Source organism: Tachypleus tridentatus, chromosome 5 (assembly GCF_004210375.1).
Source record: "Tachypleus tridentatus isolate NWPU-2018 chromosome 5, ASM421037v1, whole genome shotgun sequence".
Classification (NCBI taxonomy): Eukaryota; Metazoa; Arthropoda; class Merostomata; order Xiphosura; family Limulidae; genus Tachypleus; species Tachypleus tridentatus.
In genome coordinates this window covers 17,279,051-17,306,249 of record NC_134829.1, presented here as the reverse complement: position 1 = coordinate 17,306,249, position 27,199 = coordinate 17,279,051, and the positions used below count along the sequence as shown (strand labels likewise).

The 27,199-nt window shown below is 30.1% G+C and overlaps 3 protein-coding genes across 24 annotated transcripts in view; 2 read left to right on the top strand and 1 right to left on the bottom strand.

The window, feature by feature from the left end:
* The first annotated feature begins 557 nt into the window (after positions 1-557).
* LOC143250623 (PI-PLC X domain-containing protein 2-like) lies at positions 558-9,561 on the top strand. Its single transcript, XM_076501472.1, has 2 exons — positions 558-746; positions 2,470-9,561. Exons 1-2 carry the CDS (start codon positions 584-586, stop codon positions 2,841-2,843), a joined length of 537 nt encoding a protein of 178 aa, XP_076357587.1. The 5' UTR covers positions 558-583; the 3' UTR covers positions 2,844-9,561.
* Positions 2,892-9,561, top strand: LOC143250624 (PI-PLC X domain-containing protein 3-like). The gene has a single exon (XM_076501473.1). It carries the CDS (start codon positions 2,892-2,894, stop codon positions 3,351-3,353), a length of 462 nt encoding a protein of 153 aa, XP_076357588.1. The 3' UTR covers positions 3,354-9,561.
* A 1,121-nt stretch (positions 9,562-10,682) lies between these two features.
* The window catches only part of LOC143250620 (uncharacterized), a 112,030-nt gene continuing 95,513 nt past the window's right edge, over positions 10,683-27,199 (bottom strand). For 20 of the 22 annotated variants that reach the window (XM_076501453.1, XM_076501459.1, XM_076501458.1 and 17 more), the window contains 6 exons: positions 26,649-26,690; positions 24,042-24,151; positions 22,115-22,515; positions 17,494-19,200; positions 13,569-13,720; positions 10,683-11,890 (listed from right to left, as the gene is read on the bottom strand). In XM_076501453.1, coding sequence (XP_076357568.1) covers positions 13,570-13,720; positions 17,494-19,200; positions 22,115-22,515; positions 24,042-24,151; positions 26,649-26,690 — 2,411 coding nt within the window. In that variant the 3' untranslated portion in view covers positions 10,683-11,890; position 13,569. Of the gene's footprint in view, positions 11,891-13,568; positions 14,546-17,493; positions 19,201-22,114; positions 22,516-24,041; positions 24,152-26,648; positions 26,691-27,199 lie in introns of those variants that run through there. The other 2 variants (XM_076501456.1, XM_076501455.1) reach the window with 2 other exon arrangements.

Genomic DNA, 27,199 nt, shown 5'->3' with positions numbered 1-27,199 from the left:
GAATAAACACAAACTTTATTCCAAAAATTTCCACAAAATTACATAAAGGTATTTACCCAAGATTGAAAGCTTATTACAAACACAACGTTTTTCTAATGTTTTGGTAGTATAGTTTTGTTATACTACAATTTGATATCATAAAAGCAAATATATATATATGTTTAAGTGTGTGACGTTCTTGTGTTAAACAGTGTAATTGATAACTGTTATACAGACGATTCTTTAATGTGTAGATATATAATAAATGATTGAAACTATAGTTCATATGTATTTTATTTCTTACTTTTAGAACCAAGAAAGTTTGAAACTGTGGTGTTTTCTCAAATTATTAAGCGTGTAAATGTATTAAAGTAAAATTATGAATGCAGCAAAATAGCTTTTTTTGATATTTAATTTCAGTGGTTTATGCTTTTTATAAATATTATTTAGAATAATACGAAAAGTTAAATAAAACTAAATATATAAAAAATAATAGAAAATATATATGTCCATCACTATATTTTCTATTATTTTTTATATATTAAGACTTAATGTATTTATTTTAGTATGTGATATGCACACTAGATGTAACAGATAACAGAAAATGGCGTCGCATGAGAATTTCGAGGGTGTGTTTCTTCATTCGGACGTTGAAATCGAACATATCAACTATAAAAATGAAAATCATGCTCTGATTTTGAAACAGTGGATGCAGGACTTGCCGGAGAAAATTCATAATTTACCATTGAATTGTATTGCTATTCCAGGTAAGTTTAGAAGTCTTATCTGACAAATATTGCTCCTATACGAATTACAGTTTTCATTACCGCCATGGTAACGCCGCTGTAACTCAGCTTACAATGACTAACAGCCCCACCCATTAGGTATACATATAATTCTACGGTCACATGCTTAGGTTATTATTTTATCAATAGACTCGTAGATCTTACGAATAAGTTGGCTTATGCGAGTGGGTTTGCAATAACGAACAGTTTACTGTCTATTGAGTATTGTGTAGTATCTCGTCTATTATTGCTCTTTTTACATAATGTTTCAATACAGCTTTAACATACGCAACTTCTTTTTTTGAAACAAGAAAGAACTGTATGTAGCATTATAAGAAAGCTGTTGACAAAAATATTGGCAAATGAGGTCATTTCATCCAAAACATAATGAAACACTGATAATGAATAATATAAAATAATTCATATTTAATGTGGTAAACATATTTGAAACATTACTATCCAACAGAATTCTAGAGAAGTAATTTAAGTGCAATGGTACAAATAACATGAAACCTGCCAAATGATTTTGAGCTCATGACGAAATAAAAACTTTCAAAGGTGAAATGAGCATCTACATACACATGTAGGCTTTCAAAGCGTAAAATTGTTATTAGCAGTACTGAAGCAAACAAGTTAGTGGTTACATACTTATCATGCCAGTACTCTTCTACATATAAGAAGAATATTCATCCTCTTAATAGTATTAAACATGTGAATCATATCTGTGTACTTCTGTGTAGGCCTAATCATTGAGTAATATGTTATACATAAGTATATTTTTTCATAATTATACAATGAGCTGTTTCTAAAAAAAAAAACCATCAAACATGTTAATCTACATGTTAACTTAAGAGGTAAAAGGTAATTCCTTTAATATGTGTAATTTTAGTATTTATAGTTGTAGTATTCCAACATTGCTGCATAACTTTTAATCTGTGAGAAAATGTTCTTCTGTGTCACTTGTTGAAGTTTACTTTACCACAGTGTTTATGCTCTATCAACAGTTGTCTATGTTTTCATTAACATAATATATTTCTACCTTCTATTCTACTATATCTTTGAGTTAACTTTTTTTTTTACTAACAGAAAGTACCGTAGTTAACTGAACAGAAATACCATCAAATGTTCAAGCTCTAACATAAAGTCTTATTCAATTTTGAGTGTATCCACATATTTGATCATATAAGTATTATACCCCTGAGCAGATAGGTGTGACCAAAACATTATAATGTTTGACTTAAAGATAGGATGTTATAAGCTAATATCAGCAAAGTTACATGAGTAACATAATAGGGTGTATTAGTTCCAGTTTTATGAGCGTCACAATCGTTACTGGTAAATACAGCATGTAAGTAAAGAATGATGTCTAGAATATTTTAAGCTACATTTATATGTATTTTCATTTAAATAACTGTACTGATCTGCTAGACATAAACTTGAGGATATCTAGGTGAGCCTTGTGATTGTCTATGGTATGTACATATTGGTCTAGTCAGGGTACCAATTTTAATACTGAGTGCTGTATAAATTGCAGATATAGATGGTTATCCTACAGTTTTTGTACATTGATAAAAACTTCCTTTCCCTACATATGGCAGAATGTATGTGAATGGACATAAGTGCTTGGAAATGAGCGTCACAGATGTTTCTTGTGGCCTTTATTATTTGTCATTTAGTTTCCTTTATCTCATTTATTTAAACTTAGGTTCTCATGAATCTGGCACCTATTCAGTAAGTGCAATGGATGATTATGCTCCTGATGGACTTTTCTTGTCCAAGTCTCGTGCAGTCCAACTGCTTGGCTCAACAGCTAAAAAGGTAATCTGTGGTTGGATGAAGACCCAAGATCTGACCTGTAAAGAACAGTTAGAAATAGGGATTCGATATTTTGATTTCAAAGTTGCAACCAAACCTGGAAGTTCTGATCTCTACATTGTTCATGGATTGTATGGTGATTCCATGACCAGTGTGTTAGACAGCATCAAAGAATTCCTTGATTTGCATCCTAAAGAAGTAGTGCTGCTTCACTTTCAGCAGCTTTTTGCAATGACCAATGATGACCATCATAGGCTTTTGTGACAGATTACAGAAGTTTTTGGATCCAAAGTGTGTCCTGTTGTCCCAAAAATGGAAAAATTAACTTTATCATGGCTGTGGCATCAACAGTACCAAGTCTTGGTATTTTATATGCATGATGTTGCTAATTACCACCCATTCCTCTGGAAGAAAGAGTTCATCCTCAGTTCTTTTCCTAAGGCAGTAAAAGGTAGCGATCTAATGCAGTTTCTGGTGGAGCAACACAAACAGGAGAATCCTCTTAGAAAGTTTGTTGTCAGTCAAGGAGTCCTTACACCAACAGCCACTTTCATCTTAAGGCATCCTTGCTCCAATTTTCGTGATCATTTGGTAGATTCTGCTCATGAAGTTCTTCAAGAATGGTTGAAAGGAAAGAAAGACTTGAATATTGTTATTTCTGATTTTGTGGACATAAAAGATTGCTGGTTTCCTCGCACGGTTGTTGGAATGAATTACAATAGACCTTTGGGTAATGATGAAGTAAATGGAAAGAGTAACATAATCAAAGAGTAATACCTAAAGTATATTTTATCTTCAAAGGTTAAAAATACTAAAAAAATGCTGAGTAATATATTGTTTTATGCTTCTTCAGCATGCTTTTGTGTACTTGTGCTATAGCATGTAAAACATAACAAAACATGTTACTTAAAAAATAAGACAACTTTTCCTTTTATAAAGTACGTATTTTACTAGATAAAATGAAATTTTCGACCAAAGAATTTATCAGATTATTAATAATTGCTAATTAATTTTGAGAGTAGCTGCCAAAGTATAATAAAAAATACAATTTTGTTGGCTGTTATCTGTTCTAAAGTTAGTCGTCTGTTAGTCATTCACTAGAAATTTTATGTGAAATTAGATGAGTAATCATTTTTCAAGTCATGAACTTGTTAAGTTTTTGTAGATTAATTTTGTGTGTGTTTTATAGTGTTGCTGCTCTTTTATCTCGATTAATGTTATATCCTAAGAGCACATTGCACACTTAACTGAGAGACATAGTTTCTTCAATAAAAACTGGTTTAGGGATATACTCACTGTAAGTGCACTCCAACTCATGGATATTAAGTCACTGCATTTGGTAAACTCTTTGTTTTAAGGTTATATTAGACACTATTTGTGCAGACCTTCTTTATTTATAATTTCTTTAAATATTTACACTCTCATTCATGTAGAAAATTAGATTGCACATGTACATGTTACAGTATAAAATATCTGTTTATTTAAAAATCTGTTAATTTGAGGTCATTCAGTAACTTGGTGTCTTAGAAGAAAAACTCAAGTGAAGTACCACTTGTTAATGAAGTAAGATTCCTATGCTTAGAGTGATGTAATATTGTAATTAATACAATAAAAGCACATATCTATGTATTATTCTAGATTTGAATGTAATAACTCCAGCAAGTAAGAAATTAACTTTTATCTGCATGTTGATGTAGTTTACTAAGTTCCCATCATCAAAGAAGCAACAATGCATGTTAATTGTGATGTTTAGGCTACTAGTAATAAAGTTTTATGCAAGTGTGAACATATTTATTTGGTTATTTCATAAAATCTAATTGTAAAAGTGTAGAAACTTCCTTACCATTTTTGTATACCACAACACAGAGCTATTTTTAAATACTAATTTTAATGCTCTAAAACAAAAATCTTCTTTTATATATATTGTACTGTTAGTAAAAGGAAATGTAAAATTATAAAAGATGGTGTGCCAGATAATTTAACTCATTATTGAAATGTTCTATCAAATATTTCTTTCTGTAAGTTCAGAATAAGTAAAAGAAGAAAATCTTAAAAACAATAAGTAAAATTTATCTTGTTTATGAACTGCAAAAGGACCTTCACTGAACATACATGTATAATAAGTAAGGAATTTAAGATAAATGGATATCAACTTGTGCATTTTACAAGTTCTGCTTCCTACAGTGATGATCTTCTCTACTTGTAGATCACACTGTGCTTTTGGATTTGTACTGTTATCCCCTCACTTTGTTTCACATGTTATATTTGGCCTATAGTAGTGTATGTCACTAACACAGTGAAGGTATAAAGGAAATCTGTGTAATAATTTATGATATATTTTTTCATTTATGGAATTGTACTTTATCACTTTTTCTGACATGTTGACTATGGTGCTAAAAATATTTTGTATTTAAAATTAATTGTTTTGAACAGATTCATGGGACTCTTCGAAACTTTTCATTTGTTATTGACTTGTATGGCTTTATATGTATAGGTCATACATACATTTAAGCTTAAACAATAATTACTAATTAACTCACAGCTAAATTTATTTTAACACTTTTTCTAATACTCTGACTGATTGCTGTTTGCTTATATAATACTCATAGGTACTTACTGTAATGTAGGGAAAAGACTAAAACTTGTATTATAACTAAAATTAATATCCATAAGAGATTCATGTTCTGAGTGCATTTTATACATCCAGGCATTTTTAAAAACATACTGGTTGATCCAAGCACTTGTAGTTTAAGCTGCATGGAAATGATTTTTTTTAATTATTTTTTAATTCTAACTTTCACACTCCATATTTTTTTAAGTAAAAATCTGAATTTATGTATATAATGTTTGTATGTGTTACCTCTTTAGTAATATATTTGGTCATTATCACTGATGTGTTATTAATCATTTTTCACTTTAGGTGTTACATATCGCTCATGTTTTGCAGCTGTTAGGGTTTTGTGGAGTATTTTTTGTTACAGTACATAAGTCAATGATGAATGGCAGTTGGCTTTTAATAAAATTGTGCTCAACAGATTTTATTATAGAATCTGAGGTTTTCTAATAGAAAACGTCTGATTTCAACTCTAGTGTGCTTTTGTACCTCTTGAGTTTTTTATAGTATGTTTGAAATTTTATACTTTTGGCTGTCTAATTTTATTTTTATCATAACTTGAATAATATTGTTGACAATTATATATTTGTATATATATTTTTTGTGCTGTTCTATATCTACTGATATGTGTTTTCAAAACTATATTACAGCTACATTCAAAATATGGACATTTCTTTAAAATTACTTACATTGCAAAACATTAACAGATTCAATCGGTATTTTTAGTTGGGCAACATATGATAAACAAACATTGAAAATGAAGGTAATATTAATTGATGTGTAATTTATGAATGGGCAAGTATATGAACATCCACGAGAAAACCTGAAAAAACTCATTTCGATATTTTCTAAAGAACAATAAAGATAAAACTTGCATATCCCATCTTGATATTTTTATTATGGTATATAGTTATTCTTTGATAGATTGTTTCATCATTACTGTAGTTTACAATGATTCATTTTTCCAACCATCTACAAATTTAAGATTGCTGTCAAATTCATTTTAAACAAAAACTGAGAATTAAAATGCTAAAAAATTTTACTATATCAAGAATGGTAAAGCTTCAGAAAATGCCAGTACCCTTTGAAATGATTACCATTCTCTGCAGAAGAAAAAACAAAATCATACTATATATGATGAATTAAATTTGAAAGTAGGCATTAAAAAGTAGAATTTGTCTTTAAGCATTTGTTGGGAAAATGTTTTGTTTACTATGCTTCTCACAACTTGCATGCACATTATATAGTGTTGCTACATAGCATTTATTACTCATTAATAAAGCATAATCAATAAGAGTTTTATGCATTAATGAATGGTAGAAATAAAGTTCATCAAATTACCTGAAATTGTTTCTTATTCAAAGAAAACTGTATTTTGCTTTGAACATCGTACTTAAAATGTTAATGGCTATATTATATTTCTTTCATAATATAAAACTGATATTTTTAATTTAGTTAAAACCATGCTAGTTGTAGAGATCAGTTGTGGTATACTGAGTTAAAAAAAAAAGCTAAGTTTAGGTTATTATTGATAATAGAAGACTGAAACGAGTAACAAATGATAGGTAAATATAAAACCTAATTTCTTTTTACATCGGTAATCATATGTAAAATGAAACTCATTTTTATTGTTTCATTTAACACTCAGTCTGGTTCCAAGCTGTCTGTACGAGTTCAGTTTCCAAATGTGGATAGCACTGGATCTGTAAAAAGACTACTTATTAATACACTGCATTCATATTAATAATCCTGACCCCATATATCTTTATTTAAGGGAATTCTGAAAGTTTCAAAAATTAAACTTTTTCTGAACAATTGTGAGTTATCAGGAAAGCATTTTATCCTGTTTTATTGTGAAAGTTTTTATTTGGCTCAAATATATATTATGCAGTATGATCATGGAACTTGAAGCAAAGAAATTTGGAAGTGCATCATGAAAAGGCATAATAAACTAAAATGAGGTACTGAATTTTTAAACTTTTTTGTTCTTGTTTTCATAACAATTCACATCCAACTAACTGCAGTGAGGATTTTTGTTGTGTATGAATTAAAATTTCTCAGTCCAATAGAATAGCTGTTGTTAAGATTCAAACTTTAAAGCATTGCAAAAGGATGAGTAAACATTGAGTTTTATAGCCTTAAAAAAAGTTAAAGATTGGATAATGATTCATAAAACAGGATCTGAATAAAATAGTTAAGCCTAATTAATTATGTTTTTTTTACCAGTACTGTGAAAATTTACTCCTGTTGTTTAATATTTGTATTGTTATACTGATAAAAGTTCATCTTTTCAATGTGAGCAAAGGATGTTAAAATGTTTGTAATTGTCTGTATTTTATCGTATTGAAAATTTTAAATTTGGGGCTTTAAATGTTGATAGTTAATGTCTGAGTGAATTTTTGTACTTTAGTACACTTGCACACTAATGCATGTATAGGGTTGCACCTGTAGATCACTATTGAAAGTTCTGTTATACACAGTTAAAATTTTAAAGTTTTTACATCTTAGTCCAAGAAAATGAAAAAAAAAATTATATTAGCATTAAATATATAAACTGTTAAAAAGCATCTTTATGGTTGTTTAAAAGGGTTAATTAGGTGGCTATAGATCATTTGAAATGTGATTTTTATTTTATTGTTGGGATAACTTCATTGTACATATAAACTTATTTTCTTAAGTTAAAAAAGTCATGCTTGTAAGTAAAAGTTATCATGTGCAGAGATGAAAAAGTGGTTAATGATATACTGGGACCATTGTATTTTTGTTGTTTTTTTATTGTAGAAATTCAGTGAATTCCTAACAATATAAAGCTATGGTTAAAACCTAAATGTGTGATTTACTACTTTAAGAATTTAATCAGTGGTCATAATTTGTAATATCTTTATTTATATTTAACACCATAATGTTAGATGAGATGGCAAGAATGTTTCAGGAAAATCCCTTTAATAACCCTTAACTTATTAGTTTATTCAGTATTTGCCTGTTCCTTTAAACTGTTAGAGTTTCTCTATTAATAAGTCTTGTCCTAATTAGTGATCAGGTGGTTGGAACAGGCTGTGATATTCATTGTGTTGCATTTTACATGAAGCTTATATAACACAACTGTTTTGAATAACAGCTTTTTACAAGCCATGGTATATATATAAGTAGTATTTGACTACTATCTTTGCACGTGATATAAAACTGCAAGTGCTTGTATATGTTTTTTAAACATCCATAAAGTAGCATGTCAGCAGCTTTTGTCAGAACACTGCATCAAAATAAAACACTATTAAATAGACGTAATTCCTTCACTTTTCTTGCTATGTTTTTGGTTCTTAAAGTAACAGAGTTGTTTGGAAAAGATATGTTTGAAATTAGTGTATAGTGGACAGTAATTTTTGAAACTAAAGAAAACAAAGTAAAGAGATTTTATATTATTAAAAATACTACAGTTTAGCAAAAACATTCAAAAACTTGATTTGTGGTACTTAACACAGTTTGTTTTTACAAAGTTCAGTGTACATGTATGCAAAGAAATATTATTGTATTTCTAATGTTGAATAACAAAGAAGAAAAGTCAAAATATACACAGAGTAATTTCAGTTTAATAACTAAACAATTTAAACTAAATGTTCCATATTGCCATGATTCATGTTTATCTTTTATAAAAGTTTTCAGTTTTAACTGACTTTGAATAAGGTATATCTTTACATGTTCTTTTGATTCTGATATGTCAATGAAAATAACTAATATTTATTTGTTTAGCAAAGTTTAATAATATTCCACAGATACGTAAAATTGTCTAAAACATTGTATTCTTTTACATTTACTTATGTTTATATGTATTTATATAAGTTAGTTTTTATTTAAAATGTGTTGTATACATGTTAATCTTCATTAAGTTGTTTATTTATTTTATACTACTACTACTACACTATTGTTTAAATAGTTGTAAATGTAACTGTAATAATTTTGAGAATTATATTACTATAATTCAACATGGAAACTTATTGATCAAAGTTGTGGTTTATAATTTTTTATACACTAGTGTTTTCATTTTTACATCTTTCTCAGAAGTGAAATATTGTTCTTTAAACAAGTATGAATTTGATCATGTGCTGTTCGTTTCCTATGCTGAAAAGTTACATTAGTTGTTACAAAGATGTAGTGCAATTTTTAATTGACTTCCAAATAGGTGAAATTTTGCATGTACATTGTTTTCCATTTGAGATTTTTTTATGATAAAGAATGTGTTTTTAGTAGTAGTAAGTAGACTTGCTCAGATTTGCTTCAGTAAATATACCTACTGCTTCTGTTAAAGGTTTTTAGCCATGTAGCTTTTATTGGAGTAAGATGGTGTTATGACAAATAAAAATAGTGAATAAATCTACTGACTTCTTTCCTTTAGTTTTTAGTGAAAACTTTTCAATCTTTTACCATCATTTGGACCTATTATACAACTTTTATAAATACATCAAGCATCTTGTACCTTATAAATAAGAATGTTACTCTGTTGAATGTAAAGCAATTTTTTACACATTAAGAAATACATACATTATCTGTAAATTTGTATGAAAATAAAAGATATGGTGATATTTAGTTCTTAAAATGTATACAGAGCTTAGGATATCAAACATAAACATGAACGTAAATGATAGTTAAGTTCATAAATTCCTATATGATTTGTCTAAAGTGTGGAACATCAGGACATCTTTTGTGTTATTGGACTATAAATCAAAAATGTAGTAATAATTTGTTTTGAGGTGTTATGTTAACTGTCTGTTCTGAAGTATCAACACATACTGTATTTCAGTTCATTATGAAAGTGCATTTTAATCACCATTAAGTGTGATGTTTTATTTTACTAATTATAAACATTTTGGATACATAACTTTTCTGGTTCAACAAGGGTGAACTACATTTCTTCCATGTCTCCTCCCTTACTCAATGTTATTAACTAGTTTCACATATATTCCTCTGAGAGATATCAAACATGAATAAATGAGATGATACAGACATTAGTATATCACGTTTGTCATGGAAAGTGATAAAGTTCATATACATGGAAACAAAGTGCAGGTATAGCAATATATCATTATGTAATTTTTACCCTAGTGACATTACAGTACATAGGAATAACTTTCATTACTCAGAAACAGGAGATCTTCAATTGCCAAAATAACTACACACTCAGAGAGATTGGAAAATGAACAGGGGGTTTATTACTGTGATATTAATGTCTCGATTGAAATCAAAAGGTATAATAAGGTTCTCAAATGAGTAAAATTACAGCCTTTGATTTTTGTACAAACCATTTTAAAGGGGTGATGCTACCTATGGATTTTTGATAAATAATTTTGTAAAAATCTATATATGAAGCTAATTGTATCTACCATAACATGAAAATTTATTCTCTCTAAGGAACATTTCAGCCAATGTAGGCTTTATAATTATTAGTTAAATGTTTTAAAGAGCAAGTCTATTTAATGAAACATACCCAGTTCTTATTAGTTGTACATATATCTATTTATTCTCTCTGACAAATCCATGAAACCACACAAGTAATCTTTCAACATACATAATACATCACATTATACATGTACCATCTCATGTTTCAATAATAATAATATGATTAAGCCTAATATGTTAGAGAAACAAAATACAATTTGCAAACCCAAAATTTTTATCTTGAGCTGAATAACCCTGAACATGTAAACTTAAAGAAGAAAAAAATTTTGAATCTCATTTATGATACAAGCAGTTTATATGTAGCAGGTGTTTAGTGTAAATATATAAGTATTAAACAGATATTGGTTTTACAACAGTAACTCAAAATCAATTTAAGAATATCAGTAGCTATCATACTGTAGTTGTTAATCAAATCTATAAGCAGTTGTAGTACTGTTTGCATTATACCATACATTCACATAAAAGCATACCACAAAGTAGAAATCACCTTACATTTTTTATTTAAATATATTTACCATTACTGCACATCTTACAAAACTATACATTTTATTTAAAATCAGATTGATTTAGTTGTATATTGATCATAAATAATATTAGTGTACATGGACAGGTAGAAACATGTAGTTTTATACACACACTGTAGATTTACAGTAATGGGACAAAAGTACAATTTTTCACAACTAGGCCTGCAGTATAATCTACATGTTTTGTCATGTGATGTTTACACATAAAGCATTTTGCTGAAATACCCTTGAAAAAATATAAGCTTATGTAATGCACCAGTTTATTTTTTCACTTATTCATCTGAAGAACATTAATAGAAGACAAATTTTATAGCTGTATAAAAAATTTTCAGACTACATACATAAACATTTTTGTTGCTTATAAATTTTAATTACTGTTAAGACCTTGACATAAATATGTAGTTAGTAAAAAGTTTTATTTGAAGTGTTATACCTTGATACAAATTAGATAAGAAAATATATTAGGCTCTCAGAATACTACAAGATTCAATATTTTTACACAAACAAAATTATATATTATTCTCTGAAAAATTTCACAAGTAAAAATTTGGACTAGGATTTCTTCCACGACCTTCTGTGTTGTTTCACTGAATAGGTTTAATAATTAGACAACTTTTCATGACCCCAAATTTTCTTTTTCTCAGCCTTAACAATAAGGTTATGTGAATTTCATAATTCCTCAAGATTTCAGTATCCAGAGGTAGAAAATACATCAGCTGAATCTGGTATGCAAAGATTAATATATAATCAGAATAACAAAAAATATATACATATTCTAAAACATAAATTGGCAAGATCTGTCTTCTTGTAAATTAAAGATATAATCAATTCTCACATAAAAAGATGTTTTTTTTTCAGTCTCATTCAAGTCCACAGAATACCTTTGCTTGCTAAATAAATGACAAATATACTTATCTATTAAATGGTAAGTGTCAAATACTTAAAAGTATTAAAGGTAGGCTGGTTGTTTAAATGCATATTAATTTAATTCAGTACTATAGTTTAAATGAAATAGAGGTCATCTTCTCCCTACTGTGCTTCCTGAAAACATAACAGTAATAACAATATAGAATTAAATGTTATTTTTTAAACTGAATTGCCCATTACCATAGACTGTACATGTTGCTTTACACATACAGATTTTACCGATTAAACTAAATGCTAATTATTTGAACATGTCTCACCTAATGGGAAGATTAATTTTTATTAAGTGTAAAGCTACACAATGCACTATCTATCCTTTGCCATTTGTAGATATTAAAACCCAAGTTTTGACATTATAATCCTTCAGACGTACCATGGGACTAATGAGGTCTTAAACACAAAAAGTTCAGTAATGTTGTTTCAGTACTGGTGTTATTATTCAGTATATTAAAACCCCAATCCTTTAAATTCATTAATTCCAAGCCAGTTAATTTTAGAAACAAGCACATTTTGCTACAGTTTATTGAACATGCCCTCTTTTGACAAAAGAAAAAAAAGCCTCTCCTGCAATAAAAGGTTTGTTTTTTATAACAAAAACTAATGTGATTATAAATGTGTTTGATTATTGACTATACTTACAAATAAAGTAAGTATTTTAGTAATGTTCACTTTTCCTATATGTGATCCAAAAGTAATAATACCTTAATTATATATGCATAATTTTGGTTGGATGATTTCTCTATAACACTGTAATAATGTTTGTTTTTTGTAAACTAACTGAGACTTAGAATTTTGTAATATTAAAACTTCAGCCATGGGACAGTGTCAAATCTATGGACTTACAATGCTAAAGTCCAGAATTTTATTTTCCATTGTAAATACAGCAGATATCTCAATGTGGTTTTGCTTTCTCTCCTCCCCTCTTTTTTTTTCTTTCCCCCTCCCTCCAATACACTCAAAGTTAGATGTCCATCCATGTCTCTGGTGTAACTTACATGTAATTTTACTCTGTGAATAGCAATGTGTGCTTCTTTCCTTAATAATATATGAAAATTTTCCTGCATTTTTTAAACTTAACCATACATACGACCTTTTTGTTAAGTTATGAAAGAAGGCTCTACATACGTACGTGTAGTAGCTAAATCATAACAACATCTGAAATCCTTGCATTAACCTGATCATAAATGAAATATCCAGATGTGAGGTTTAAAAAAATAAAAGATGCTTTCATATAAGTGTATATACATTAGAATACTATTATTTAAAAATAACTCATGCTAAAGAATGCATTAGGCACCATTACAAAGGTTCTTCTGTATATCCTAAAGGATAATTTCAAATACTAACAATCAATGTAAAATAAACTTATTCAATACCATTAATTCAAATCAAAATATTCAGGTTACAAGGTTCTTTGATATCACACTTAATATAAAACTAACTTTTAATGAAATGTAATATTACTAATAAGCTTACTTTAAAGAAATGTTGTTTTCTTCATACCCTCATGGTTTTCATACCATGCAATCATTTCATGATGAAAGTCTTCAGCAAGAGACCCACTACTTGTAGATACATCAAACTCAAAAGATTGTATTTTTGAAGTATTATCTGGCTCTTGGTTTAGCCTGTAAGTTAATACATTCATTTTGCATTTACAAATAGTTCAGAAATTTTCTCACACTTAGAAAAAAACGTATTTGAGTGTTTTACATTTTGATTATGTTTCTGGGACAAAACTTCAAGCAGAAATGTTTTCCCCATTTTCTAAAGACATTTGTTCCATATGTGTGGAAAAAATATTAACATATTAACCTTATAAACATACATATCTAAACACATTAAGTAAGTTTGGATGGATCTTCACCTAAAATAACCAAACTTTATGAGCACATTGCTTTTTACATTTTTAATCTCACTTTATTATTTCTGTTACTGCATACAATATTCTGCTTCATGGCTAAATTATTATATATTTATAGTTGTTTGCCTCCCCATACTTTTAGCAAATTATGGACAGAAAATAGTTTAGATAATAGTTGCCTTAAATGACCATTTTTTTAAATCCTTCAGTTTGAAATGTGACATCCTGAATTTGGCATTATTTTAACCTAAGATGACACAGGAAAGATATTGCTAGAAGTGGTTATATGATAATTTCCAGTGACAAGATGCATCTCTAACTTCTTGAAAAAAGAGTGTCTTATCACAAAAACATTGTGGTATATATTCAGGTCTGTACTGTTGGAAAACGATACAACACTGCTTATGCCTGGTGTGGTGAGGTTCTTTCATGAGTGTCAAATAAAAACACTTTGCCAAATAACTGATAGGCAATAGATGAAAATCTGCTCATTTATTTAATTTCCTAAATTGTAAACACCTTTCTCAGTTCTTCTGAACATGCAAGCTGCATATAGACCTTGGACCTCTAGGTTCTATGAAGTTTCAGTCTGAGGGAGGAAAGAAAAACTTTTTATTGGACAGTTAGCATGGTTTAACTAAGAGAAAATCTTGCAATACAGATCTTTTAACATCCTTTAAAAAGGTTACTGCTTACACAGATGAAGGTAAGGGTGTAGATTTGGTGTGTGTAAATTTTCATAAAGCATTTGAGAAGATGTCACATACAAGGCTTGTGAAAAAATTGTCTCTGTGAGTGTGGGGGATAAGTTAGCAAATTGGATAGAAGAGTGACTGGATGGAAGAAAGCAGAAGGTTGTTACAAATGGAGTTCAGCCAAACTGGATTAATGTCACAAGTGAGGTATATCAGGGCTCAGTCTCAAAACCTTTGCTTTTTTTTATTTACACCAATGACATAGATTAAGGAATAGTCAATAAATTACTTAAATTTGCAGATGATATCAATGTCTTGGATGTTCCTAGCTGTGAAGAAGATGCTGCTGATTTACAAAAGGATTTAGATCATTTATTGAGTTGTGCAACTGAATGACAGATGGATTTTAATTACGATAAATACAAGATATTGCATGTGGGTTGTCATAATTTGAATTATAAGTATAATATGCATGAAAATAACCTTAAGAGTGTCATGAAACAAAAGGATGTTGGTGTAATGTTTGATTAGTTTCTTAAGACATCCAAGCAGTAGGCTGTTACTAGTGGTAAGACAAATAGGATTTTAGATTGTCTCTCCAGAAATATTGAATACAAGTCTAATGAGGTTATAATTTCATTTTACAGATCACTTGTTAAGGCACATTTGAATATTGTATTTTGTCTTGAGCTCCTTACCTTAGAAAAGACATCAAGTTGCTGGAAAAGGTTTGGATAAGGGTTACTAGAATGGAGGGGTTATCAAATGAGATGAGAAAATCTCTCAAATTGTGTTTTGTTGAAAAAAAGAAGTTAGGGGTAATCTTATTGAGGTTTTAAGATTGCAAAGAGAATTGATAGTGTTGATGCATCATCTTTTTTCATATTTAACAGTGAGAATAGTAGAACTAGGAGTCATCTTTAGCTAAGACAATGCTATTTTTCTAACAGGGTGGTTAGCCTTTGAAATGGGTTGCCTTCAGATGTTGTAAAGGCAGTAAATTTAAATGGATTTAAGAAAAACTTGGTAAGTACAGGAATTATAAAGGCTGTCTTAAGTTTTTGTTATTATTTTTTAAAGTTAATTTAGTTTAGTGTGGAACAGCTGAAATGTTATGTGAAGACAATGTTAAGTGATACAGTCAAACAAGTAATCACTATAACCACCAAGTAAAGGAAGAATAGAAAATATTAGTTGAAGCCATAGTAAAATGTCTTCATAATAATAAAACTTATAACATAGCTAGCTGAAAATATAAAATTTAGAAATTTAAACAGAAGATTAAAAACAGTGGCATGCCAGAAGTTAGTAAATGTTTGAGCATCACATTAAAGCATACTTCAACACCTACACAGAGGTATATAAAAAAAGGAAAGAAAAATTTTTAAGTAACGTCAATCAAAAAATATGGTGGAAAAAACCAGAAACAACAAAACACAAATAAAGTTTATAACTTTAAAAGATCTTAAAAGAAATAAAGCTATCCGTAGATACCAAAAATCTTAGAGACCATCTTTATAAGTTTTTACAAAATTATCTGGTTAAGAAACCCATAAATAAAAGATTGTAACTAGAAAATTTCAAATTTCATTACTGTTCAAATGCCAATTTCCTATGCTGTATGTAACTGGTGAGATTTAAGTGCAAAATATGCAACTTGAAATGAAACCTGAAAAAGATAACATAGCAGTATCAAATGTTTGTCAAAGCATGCTCCAAGTATGTTAGAATATTGTTTAATACTGAGAATCAGTATGAAAGAACTGGTGAGGTATGAACCTAAACTTTCTGAATTTTGTGAATAAGCAAATCAGTGTCAACTTTCCAAATACAGGGTGTTCGGAAAGTCACTGTGCACTTGTATATTTATTAACAGACATGTTTCAATATAGAATACAAGAGGTAAATATGAATGACAATTATAAACAATGTTGAAAGTGACCCCTGTTGGCATCAAAACAGGCTTGGATCCTTCTTATTTTGTTTCTAAACACCATTATCAGTTGCTGGCTTGAAATAGACTGAATAGACATATGATTACAAAACTGCACAGTGACTTTCCTAACACCCTGTATATGTCTGTTATTGTTTGTAATACAATATCTACACAACACAATACTGTGCTAAATTGTAACAATAGTATTGATATAGATTTAGCCTAACTTCTGGAAATGGCTGCATCACAACTGAGTATGGCAGTTAACCAGTAACTGATGATCTTACATGAATGTTAATAAAAGTCAACCTGAACATCAAGCACAATTCAGAAGCAGTAAAAGGAAAGTAAACTGAAAAATGAGCAGAAAAGTAAAACTACTAAAAAAAAATAGCAAAAAATCGATATTCACGTGATAAGAACACAAATATTGATAGGTAGCATTTTCATTGTGTGTAGCTAAAACTTAACAGATGTAGTAACAATTCCATACGTATATATAAGAAATGGCAATGTTTTGGTTAAAATATTGTATGACTATTATGTAACAGCAATTCCATATGTGTATATAAGAAATGACAATAAAATAATATTTTGGTTTAAATATTATATGACTATTATTATATATACATATGAATGTACCTATCTCATCTTCAAATTTCATACCATGGTGATGATAAAATGGTTTAATAAACTAAAAATATGAATGATTAGATATATCACTGGCTTAAAATTAATTTAGAATATTTATGAAATATTAATATTCAATGGTAGAGATCATCTGCATTGTTTAATCTTTACATCAAAATAAATGTTAAACTTTTGGTTTCAATTTCATATCTTTGCACAAGTGCCATTTAAATAGTTATTAAGTGCATAAACAAATCAACAAGAAATCATACTTACCCTGTGATTTTTCCTTCTGATGAATGTATGTTCACCTCTGGAATTTTTTTGGATTGATTACTTAGATTGACTTGTTTTAGGTATGGAGAAATTGTGAGGTCACTGACATTTGATGGATTTCCAGTTAAAAACATTTCATTTTGAGCTGAACTAAAAGCAGGAGTAATCTGAGGAAATATACAATTTTTGCTTGAATTCACAGCAGAAGATGAGCTGGTAGACTGTTCAACTAATGTGCTGGTTGTTTTGAAGTCTGAATTGGAAAACTCTCTTCCAGTGGAATGATTCTTAAATGCAATATTATACCTACATGTTGATGGACTTTTCTCACCTTCACATGTTGTACTCTGGTTAAACATGCACCTGTAATTTAAAGAGTTTTTAGGTGTTCTTTTTAACAGGGAGGCACTTACTTGATTACCTTTGTCAGAATAGCAATCTCTTGTTGCTTCTGGAGATAAATGATTTTTTGAAATATTTATAGATGAATATTTATTAGCTGATGAGTGGTGATTGGTTGATGCATTTATTGTCAAATGGTGAGTAGGTGCTAATTTTAGTGAAGAACGTTGATTGACTGAAGAACAGTTTGATGATGAACTAACTAACAAATGTTGATTAGATATTAAATTTAATGAAGGATGCTGATTGGTTTGTAAATTTCCATTTTCTGATTGATTCTCACTGGGTAACATATTTTTTGAAGAATGACTGGGTAGTGATGAGTGCTGACTGGCTGGTGAATTTAATGATGACCAAAATGAAAGTAAAGACTTCATTTCAGCTGATCGATTAATTCCTCCAAGAGTATGGTCCTTCTGAAATGAAAAGGAGCCTTTTCTTTTGTTTAATGGGTTTCCTGGAGAAAATGATGATTCTGGAGAGCTGTAAATGTCACTGCCACATCTTTGGTTCAAACTATGGTGAAACAAATATTTGCTGTTCCATGACTTGTTTACATCACTTCTAGTCATGTTGGATGTGGAAGAGTTAACAACACAAACAGATCCTGTCATTTTGCTAGAAGTCATTAAATTAGGTAACTCTGTTTTCTTGCCGTGCGGAAAGTAGCTTATATTGTTCTGGATAGAACTATGGTCAGAAGTCTCTTCATTAAAAGAGAAATCCTGTTTTACTAACAAAGAATGCTGAAAATGTTTATGAGCATTACTTTTGTCAACAACAGTGATATTTTCTTCTGATGAGGAAAACACAATTTCTGGAATTCTTTTAACAGTTTTTGAACCCTCATTTCCTGAATGGTCAAGATTCTTATGCAGCTCCTGATCTTTAATGTTGTTATTATTCCCGTTATTGGAGAGATGTCCTGAGTTACTGGGATAAATGTTTGGAGATGAGATATATTTATTAGAGGATCTATTAAACTGATCTTCAATATTGCTTTCAAAGGTTTGAGAAATACTACTTATGGAAGTGTCAGAGCATTTATGATGTTTCTGTATTTCTTTGGGAACAGAAAGGAATTTATCATAACCTTTGTGTGTGGAAGACAAATCAAAAGATAAACACTTTGCATGATTGGGATGTTTTGGAAGATACTGATGATCATGTAACAAATCATCCTTTTTATCACAATTACTTAAAGAGGAGTTCAGAATGTCACTTGAGCTGTCCAATGATAGGCTAGTTCTCTGACTGTCCTGATTGTAAAAGTCAGACACTTTTGCATCTACACAATACTCAAATCTGCATGTAAAGAACAAAATCAAATTATCCTAACTAATTCATGTAATAGTGTTACAAACACAAACATTAGTAAGAATACATAAAATGTTTACAAAATTCAAACTCATAAACTTGGAAAACCATAAAATCAAAGTTGAATTTAATATTGCTATTACTATCTGTGAATACAGAATTTACACAAGAGCATATTTGTACTTCTTACATAGTTTATTATAAGAGGTGCTTATCAACTATGTAAATGTTTAATTTGTCAATGTAATAAACAGAAATTAGGCCAACTAACTTTCAGCTTATTTTCTGTTTAAATGCAAAACACTTTTTCAACTTTCTTTTATTTTTAAATAAATATCACTAAAATTCAACTTTATACTGCTGACTCCTTCAAGATATAAAATTAAAATAGTTCTACAATTAAAGAATGTTTATAAAATAAAACACAAGTCAACAAAAAGTATTTTAGACCCAATAAAGTTACTTGGCCCTCAAATCATGAAAACCAAACTCATTGTAAAGCTGAATATAAGTTACAGTCCAGATCATCAAACAACTGTTATGCAAGTTTATAATCCAGAAAGAACAACTGAGCTTTTAGTGTTTAAACCTACTAACCCTAATATTCAAGTCTATTTTAAAATCCATTACACCATTCAAGAAGACCACCCATAGAAAGACTATCTAAAATAAGCACTCTATTTTTTTGAAATGTAAATGTACTGGTGCACATTTACACATCAAATTTAGCATAAGGGGGTTATCTTTTAAGTTACAAATTTAAACTCACAGGAATATGTTTTCCCTTGTACATATATTTTGCACCATTATTATTTTCTTTGAAATCTCAAATGTATCAAGAAGATATCATTAGTAAAATTAGAGTAGTTTCTTACATTGCATGGTTTATTCTTGTTGCGATAGTTCATCTAATGAGTAAGTTTCAGACAATATGGCTAGATATCAAGAAATTGAACCATTCAACATATCATTGAAGCTGATGATGTTTGAATACAAACTAAATTAAATATGTAAGGAATATTTGTGGTGCAATTCCATATCTCTATAAATCTGTGAATACACTTTCATAGAGAACTAATGGACTGATATGTGAAATGACATAACATGGCGACACAAGAAGCTTTGTTGAGTCATTTAAACTTTCAAGAATAAACACATAAGAATTTTTTTATTATACTGCAAGTACTTAACAAGTCTATAAAATGTGTTGAGAAGAGTTTGTGCAAATATGCTCCTGAAGGTGTTTCATCTGCATTTTGCAAATTCAAAATACTCTTAATCTGAAAATGCCCAGTTACCAATATTCTTGTGACAACCACCATGGTTTGGTGCCAAACCCTAGGCCTTACACACATACCAAAAGAATATTCTACCAATTGAGCAAAATTTCATAAGAACTTTCAGAAATAAACACCCACAAAAAGAAGTTTTTGTGCTGCAAACAAAGTTTTTAGAAAATCTGTACAATGAGTAGAGAAGAGTTCAATTTTAAAGCATGTAAAGACGTTCCTGGAAGTATCTCATCAAGTAAACTTTTGTTTTTACAAATGCAAAGCACTTCAAAACCCAAATAATTTTCAACACTTCAGTCAAATTAATTCAAGCTTGTTTACACTGCAAAGAAAAAGAAGTCCTAAACTTATAGTTTTCCCAACTTAAACTTTATATCTTTCTAGTAATCCATCTCAGAACTCATTCCAATATATTAATATCCTTCACATAGAAAGAGGTACCAAAAGTACAGAGAGTACTTCATTTGAAGCTGCATCACAATATTATACAAAACAGTAATAATCTTCTTGTGCTTAAGCTTACAATTCATATAATCAAATAAAGTTAAGAATTCTAGTCACTTCTTCACTATGGTTCCTCAGCATACAACCTTTAGGATTATATCAACAATCAGAGTAAAATTCTTTCCCATGACAACAACGTTCCTTTTATATAAGAAGTTAAACACTTTCCGAACTTCCATAAGTAGAAAAACTTCCACTTCTCAATGTTGAAAATACATTCTATTCATTACGGTTAAGGCATTTTTAAGGTCTGTTTAGAAAAACAATAAATTATAATAGTAAACTATGATATCTTACTGAAATATCAAAAAATCCTGCACCTGTAGGCCTGACCCTCAAACATTTCAAACAACAAGTAACGCTTTTATAGTGGACCATAAAATATACAATTATGAGTTACTGCAGAACACAGTGGCTGTAACTGTCCCAACCTAATGAATTATCAACTACATTTGTGGGTCATTATTACTGTGGTAAGTAACTAAATAAGTCTTGAGGTGCAAAGGATTGAGAAACTCTATCATAAAGAACACGACTAGATGCATTCTTTTAACCCATAAACACCCAATAAATCCACAAACCTGTGGCAATCACCATGGTTGTAGATCAAACTAAACCTCTAACATTTCAGACATCACTGAGCTGAGAAGCTTAACTCACCAGTATAGTTACAATTAAAGTAATTGCTGAAGTGGAGGTCCTTGTAAAGGACTTTAACATAACTAACTACTTTACTCTTAGATTTCCACCAATGAGTTCATTTCTACCCTTGTCTTCTTTTCCCAGCAATTTTACAAGCTTCAGATATACTGATTATTTCTTTTCTGCTACACCTTATCAAAGGCTTTCTGAAAGCTAAGTTACACACTATTAAATGTGGGTACTCTTATGTTATCCAATACTTAATGGAAATCCTACTAAACAATTGCCATATCGAGAATTATTTGTTACATTTGAAATCTTAAACCATTTATTAGTTCTTCAGAGGTATATAGACATACACACATACATATATTTTCAATGTGTGTTACAATTAGTTTGTACTAATTTTCATTAAAACTGTATATACAATCATAATAAGTTGAGTAAAAGAAAAAACATGGTACCTGGGGCAATTATGGCTTGTTTGAAGAGATAGAGCACTTCCACCTTCAGAACTGATTGTCTCATAATCAGAACAAGCTGAACATGTTGACTGAGGTCCTGAACTACATATCTGGGTGAGCTGTTGAGTAACTGGGCAAATTTTCAGATGATTTAGTTCATCACATTTATAATTTTGCTCAGTATCAGGTTGGGCTGATAATCTTCTAATGCTTAAGCCTGATGATTGAAAGGGACTTCTTGGTAAGGACATACTAAACCGCCTTCTTCTTTCCTGAGAAGGATGGCGTTGCTTAATTGGACTTGATGGTGCAGAACAAGCACTTACTGGCATGGCAACTGAAGACAAAAACTGCCGAAAGGAAAATGAGGAAGAACTTGAAGCTGATGAATTTTTGGAAACCTGAGAAACAAAATACATGTAGTTGGTTTTTAGCAGTGCCATTAATTTGCCAAGAGATAGTAATTCTCTGAAAGCTAAATAAAACATGGAATGTCTTAAGTTGTCATTTAACAAATATCCACTTTTCTAAAATGTATTAAGAATTATAGTTAACATTCAATATCTTCATCAGGTTAAAAAGTGGTGAAATACTACTTTACAATATAATCACCATATCTGGATAATGGTTTTGAAAGAAATCCATCTGTAGTGGTCACTTTAGAACCAAGTAAGCAGACAATAAATAATAAAAGATCAGTACTTTTTGTTTTAAATGAAGATCCTTGTATGGGTATAATACAAACATATGAAATTAAATTATTTGTTTTTCCCGTGCAATATTCATAATTTTCTTTTAAATTGAAGTGAATGAGAATTCATGCTAAAATTGCTAGACCATAATATAGATGCTTCTCTATAAACAATCCCTAAGTAAGGAAAGGGTAGATTCCCATTTTAATTCAATTTTTCTATTGATATGAAAAGTTAAATTGAAAGTCCAACATATTCATTTTTCAATTTTGCATTTTCTTTTTCCTAAAACTTTAGTTTCATCAGAGAAAATTCATAAATAATTGTATGGTTATTAATTACACATCACAATTTATGTCTAAACAATCTTCACAAAGAAAGCTAAAAGACAGATATCTCAGTATAGCACTTTAAAGATAATATAACATTTATCTAAGGTAATAACTATAGAAATACTTCTTAAAAACACTTGTCGTTATTCTAAATTATTTCTGTCATAACTGTAAAACAAGCAGTTAAATACATTTCCTAAAAACTATTTTTATATTGTAGTATAATGCAGCTGTTATTTAAATAAACCCTGATACTATAGATATGGATGTCATGTTTGGCATCTACTTATTTGATTCACAACAAATTTCCAACAATTTTACACTGAAATTCTGTCAAAAATACTTTTGACTAAAGGAACATAAAAAGTATTTTCAAAGAAAAATCTTAATGCAGCAAAAGTGCTAAGTGGTGTAGCTAAAAATGCAAAATTTTGAAGAAGTTGACCTATATTCTCAATAGAAGTAAGAAAACCCACACAGCAGTGTCTTAAGGGGCAGTAATTAGCTACAAAGCCACACTAAAATCTGAAAAAGAGCACTGCTTTCATCTGTAGAGTGGAGGTAATGGCTACAAAAAAACTTTTAGCCCAAAAGGTTTATTAAGATGAAGTTGGACATGTCTTCTCATACCATTAGCATAAACCAAATGTTTATAAAAATCAAAATGCACATTAAACTCAGTGCCTTTTAGCATCAGATGGACAGCTGAAGAAAATGAAATCACAGCAATCATGTTAGATCACATACCTCTCTTGTACACAATCCTAAAAGTCAATATACAGTTTGTAAAAATAGTGACCAAGACAGAACATGCCATGCCATCCTTCAAGTAAACTTTAATGTTATATGCATATTCACACAATTCTTATACAACATACAGAATATGAAAACTTAGGTACTCACTGAAATGTCCTTGTTTAACAGTTCTCTGGTCTTCTTTCCATTACTTCTGGTTCTCAGTTGAGAACAAGCATCATACAGCTCATTATCTTCCTTCGAAATGTTTTTTTCACCTGTTAAATATTCATGTTGTTATAAAATTTATTTTTGATCTTGTAATTTGAATGATAGCTAGAGGGAGTTGCAGGTTTTATTTATGGCTTTTGTTTGTTTGTTTTTGAATTTCGCGCAAAGTTACATCAGGGCTATCTACACTAGCTGTCCCTAATTTAGCAGTATTAGAATACAGGGAAGGCAACTAGTCATCACTACCTACCACCAACTCTTTTATCAACGAATAATGGGATTGATCGTCCATTATAACGCCCTCACGGCTGAAAGTGCGAGCATGTTTGGTGCGACGGGGATTCGAACCCGCGGTCCTCAGATTACGATTCGAGCGCCATAACTAGGCCTTCCAAACATTTCCGACGAGGATGACTTTATAATAAAAGGTGACTGAAGTTTTCTAACATAAGACACTTGTGAAATACTTAACTTGTAAGTTACACGTATTTCAAAATAGAAGGTTGATTCAATTAATGTATTTTTCAAAAGCATTTGGATCTACATGTGTTAAGTTACGTTGTATAACTACAAATATTTTTTTTTTTTTGCATATAGTTGACATAATTTGTAATCTAGGCCTACATCTTTTGACAATGTACAAGTATGTACGCTTGTAGAAACATAAAAAAATAAAATAAACTAGTTTGTGATTGTTACGTGAATTGTATGTTGAACTATTTTCACAAGATTTTTTAAAAGCTTCCGCCAAAGAAATGTAAACTGTACAAGAAAATAAAGATTGACATTACACTTTATTCTACCTCTTCTCAGTGATTGGCCGAGAGAGCACCAAGTGTTATGAAAAATTTGAGCTGTTGTCTTGAAAAATCAGTAAACAGATTGTATGACTATTGCTCCCGTTATCAAGGTCGTTGTCATGCATGAAACATCAGAAAAGAAATTTTGCAGACAACAATTTGAGTGCAGTGAATGCACGCTGATTTATTTAAACCTAATTACATTTAATTTACTCAGACACATAAAATTAATTGCGACATATTTGATTGCATAATAATTCAGTTATTTACAAATAAAAAGCTATAGCTTCTCGAGATTTCAGTTACTTATAGGTAAGGAGCTTCGGAGTATACAGCTGTAAAAAGTATACAAGAAATACTTCACTCAATGGAAAGTGGTTATGGATGACAACGTCAGAAATCTCGCTAAAGTCTTCCACTGGGACAGCGGTAAGTCTACGGATTTATAACGCTAAAATCAGGATTCAATTCCCCTTGGTGGACACAGCAGATAGCCTGATGTGTTTTTGCTATAAGAAAACACACACACGCTCTTGCTAAAATTTATGCTGAATTTAAATATATGCATATTACATTTACTGGAATTTATAAACACTGTCTGATATTTAGTTAATGGATTAGTGTACCCGAATTTTAGGTTAAATTAATGATTTTTCATGTAAATCTTATAATAATTTGCGAAATAGAGTTGTGTCCTTCATGACCATGTTACCGCCAGTAGCATGTATAAACGAATAGGCCAACTAGTTGAAATTGCAGCGGCAACGAATTCATGATAGAGATATAATAAAACAAGTACCAACTACTGATTTCGGTCAACAGATAATTTGTTGGCCATCGGGAGATGTTTCGTTTGTTTGTTTTAATTTCGCGCAAAACTACATGAGGGCTATCTGTGCTAGCCGTCCTTAATTTAATAGTGTAAGACTAAAAGGAAGGTAGCTAGTCATCATCACCTCTGGCTAACTCTTGGGCTACTCTTTTGCCAACGAATAGTGGGATTGACTTACATTATAACGCCCTCACAGCTGAAAGGGCGAGCATGTTTGGTGCAACAAAGATTAGAACCTGCGACCTTCAGATTATGATTCAAGTGCCTTAACCACCTAGTCATGCCGGGCTCATTGGGAGATAAAGAGGTGGATACTTGTTTCACTACGTCAACATAGAAATTCTGGCAACTCTTTCAATTAATCTACGATATTTTGCCCTCATATGCACATAATACTTGTATACTGATTGATGGCGTTTAAGAACTTTAAGCTGTTGGCTAATTATACTGCTTGTTTGTTTGTTTTCAAAAAGCAGAGTTGTACTGAGCCATCTGCTGTATCCACTGTGAAGTATCGAACCATGGATTTTAGCATTTTAAGTCCGTAAACTTACCGCTGTTCCCCCGTAGAACTAATCATATAATTTAGAGGATTATGGAAGTGCTTTAAATTTACATTTAAGAAAAATGAAATGTATACTCCAGTTAATGTAAATTTTAAAAACTAATAGATTTATCTTTAATCATAATACATATATAAATCTGTTACTTTTTAAAATTTATATACATATACTAAAATTAATAACTACCAAAATATCACCTGTTCCAGATTTGACCTACCCTATAGAGATCTGCCTTGCACGTGTTCAAGACAAAGTAAATTTAGTTCTTTAAAAACTTGCAGAAGTTCAACTAACAAGTTATGTCAAAATAATAACAGTAAAAATATAAACAAAAAGGCTAAAATCATACCTTTTTCATCTTCAGAATGGGTGTGATTGTTGCTACTTTGTACTAGAAAAATAATTGAGTTAATTATAAATGGGAATATATTTTTATCTATACAGAAAAATAAAGTATGATCTAAATTAAAAATCTGTAGAAACTCAAAATAGTTTGAAATATTTTCTAGTTTTCTCAGTTTCTTCTTAGCATTGTGATCTCGGTATAAAAGTCAAAGTTCCATTACGTATTTAATTTTAATTCTAATTTGCTCAAATTAGCAAATTTGGTGGCATTACTTCAATACCTTGTCTACAAAAATGCATGCATCATATTTCAGAAGTAACCTAATACTTTCAAAGACACTCTTTACTACATAACGAAATATTGCTCCTAAATGCTATTGAACCCAAAATGTTAACCTTTACATCACTGAATTAATAGTTCATTCATTAATTTTGTTTAAAGGTTTCTAGCCGATTTACTTCTCCAAAAAGGCCCCCACCCTAGTACAGCGGATTTACAACGCTAAAATCAGGGGTTCGATTCCCCTCGGTGGGCTGAGCAGATAGCCCGATGTG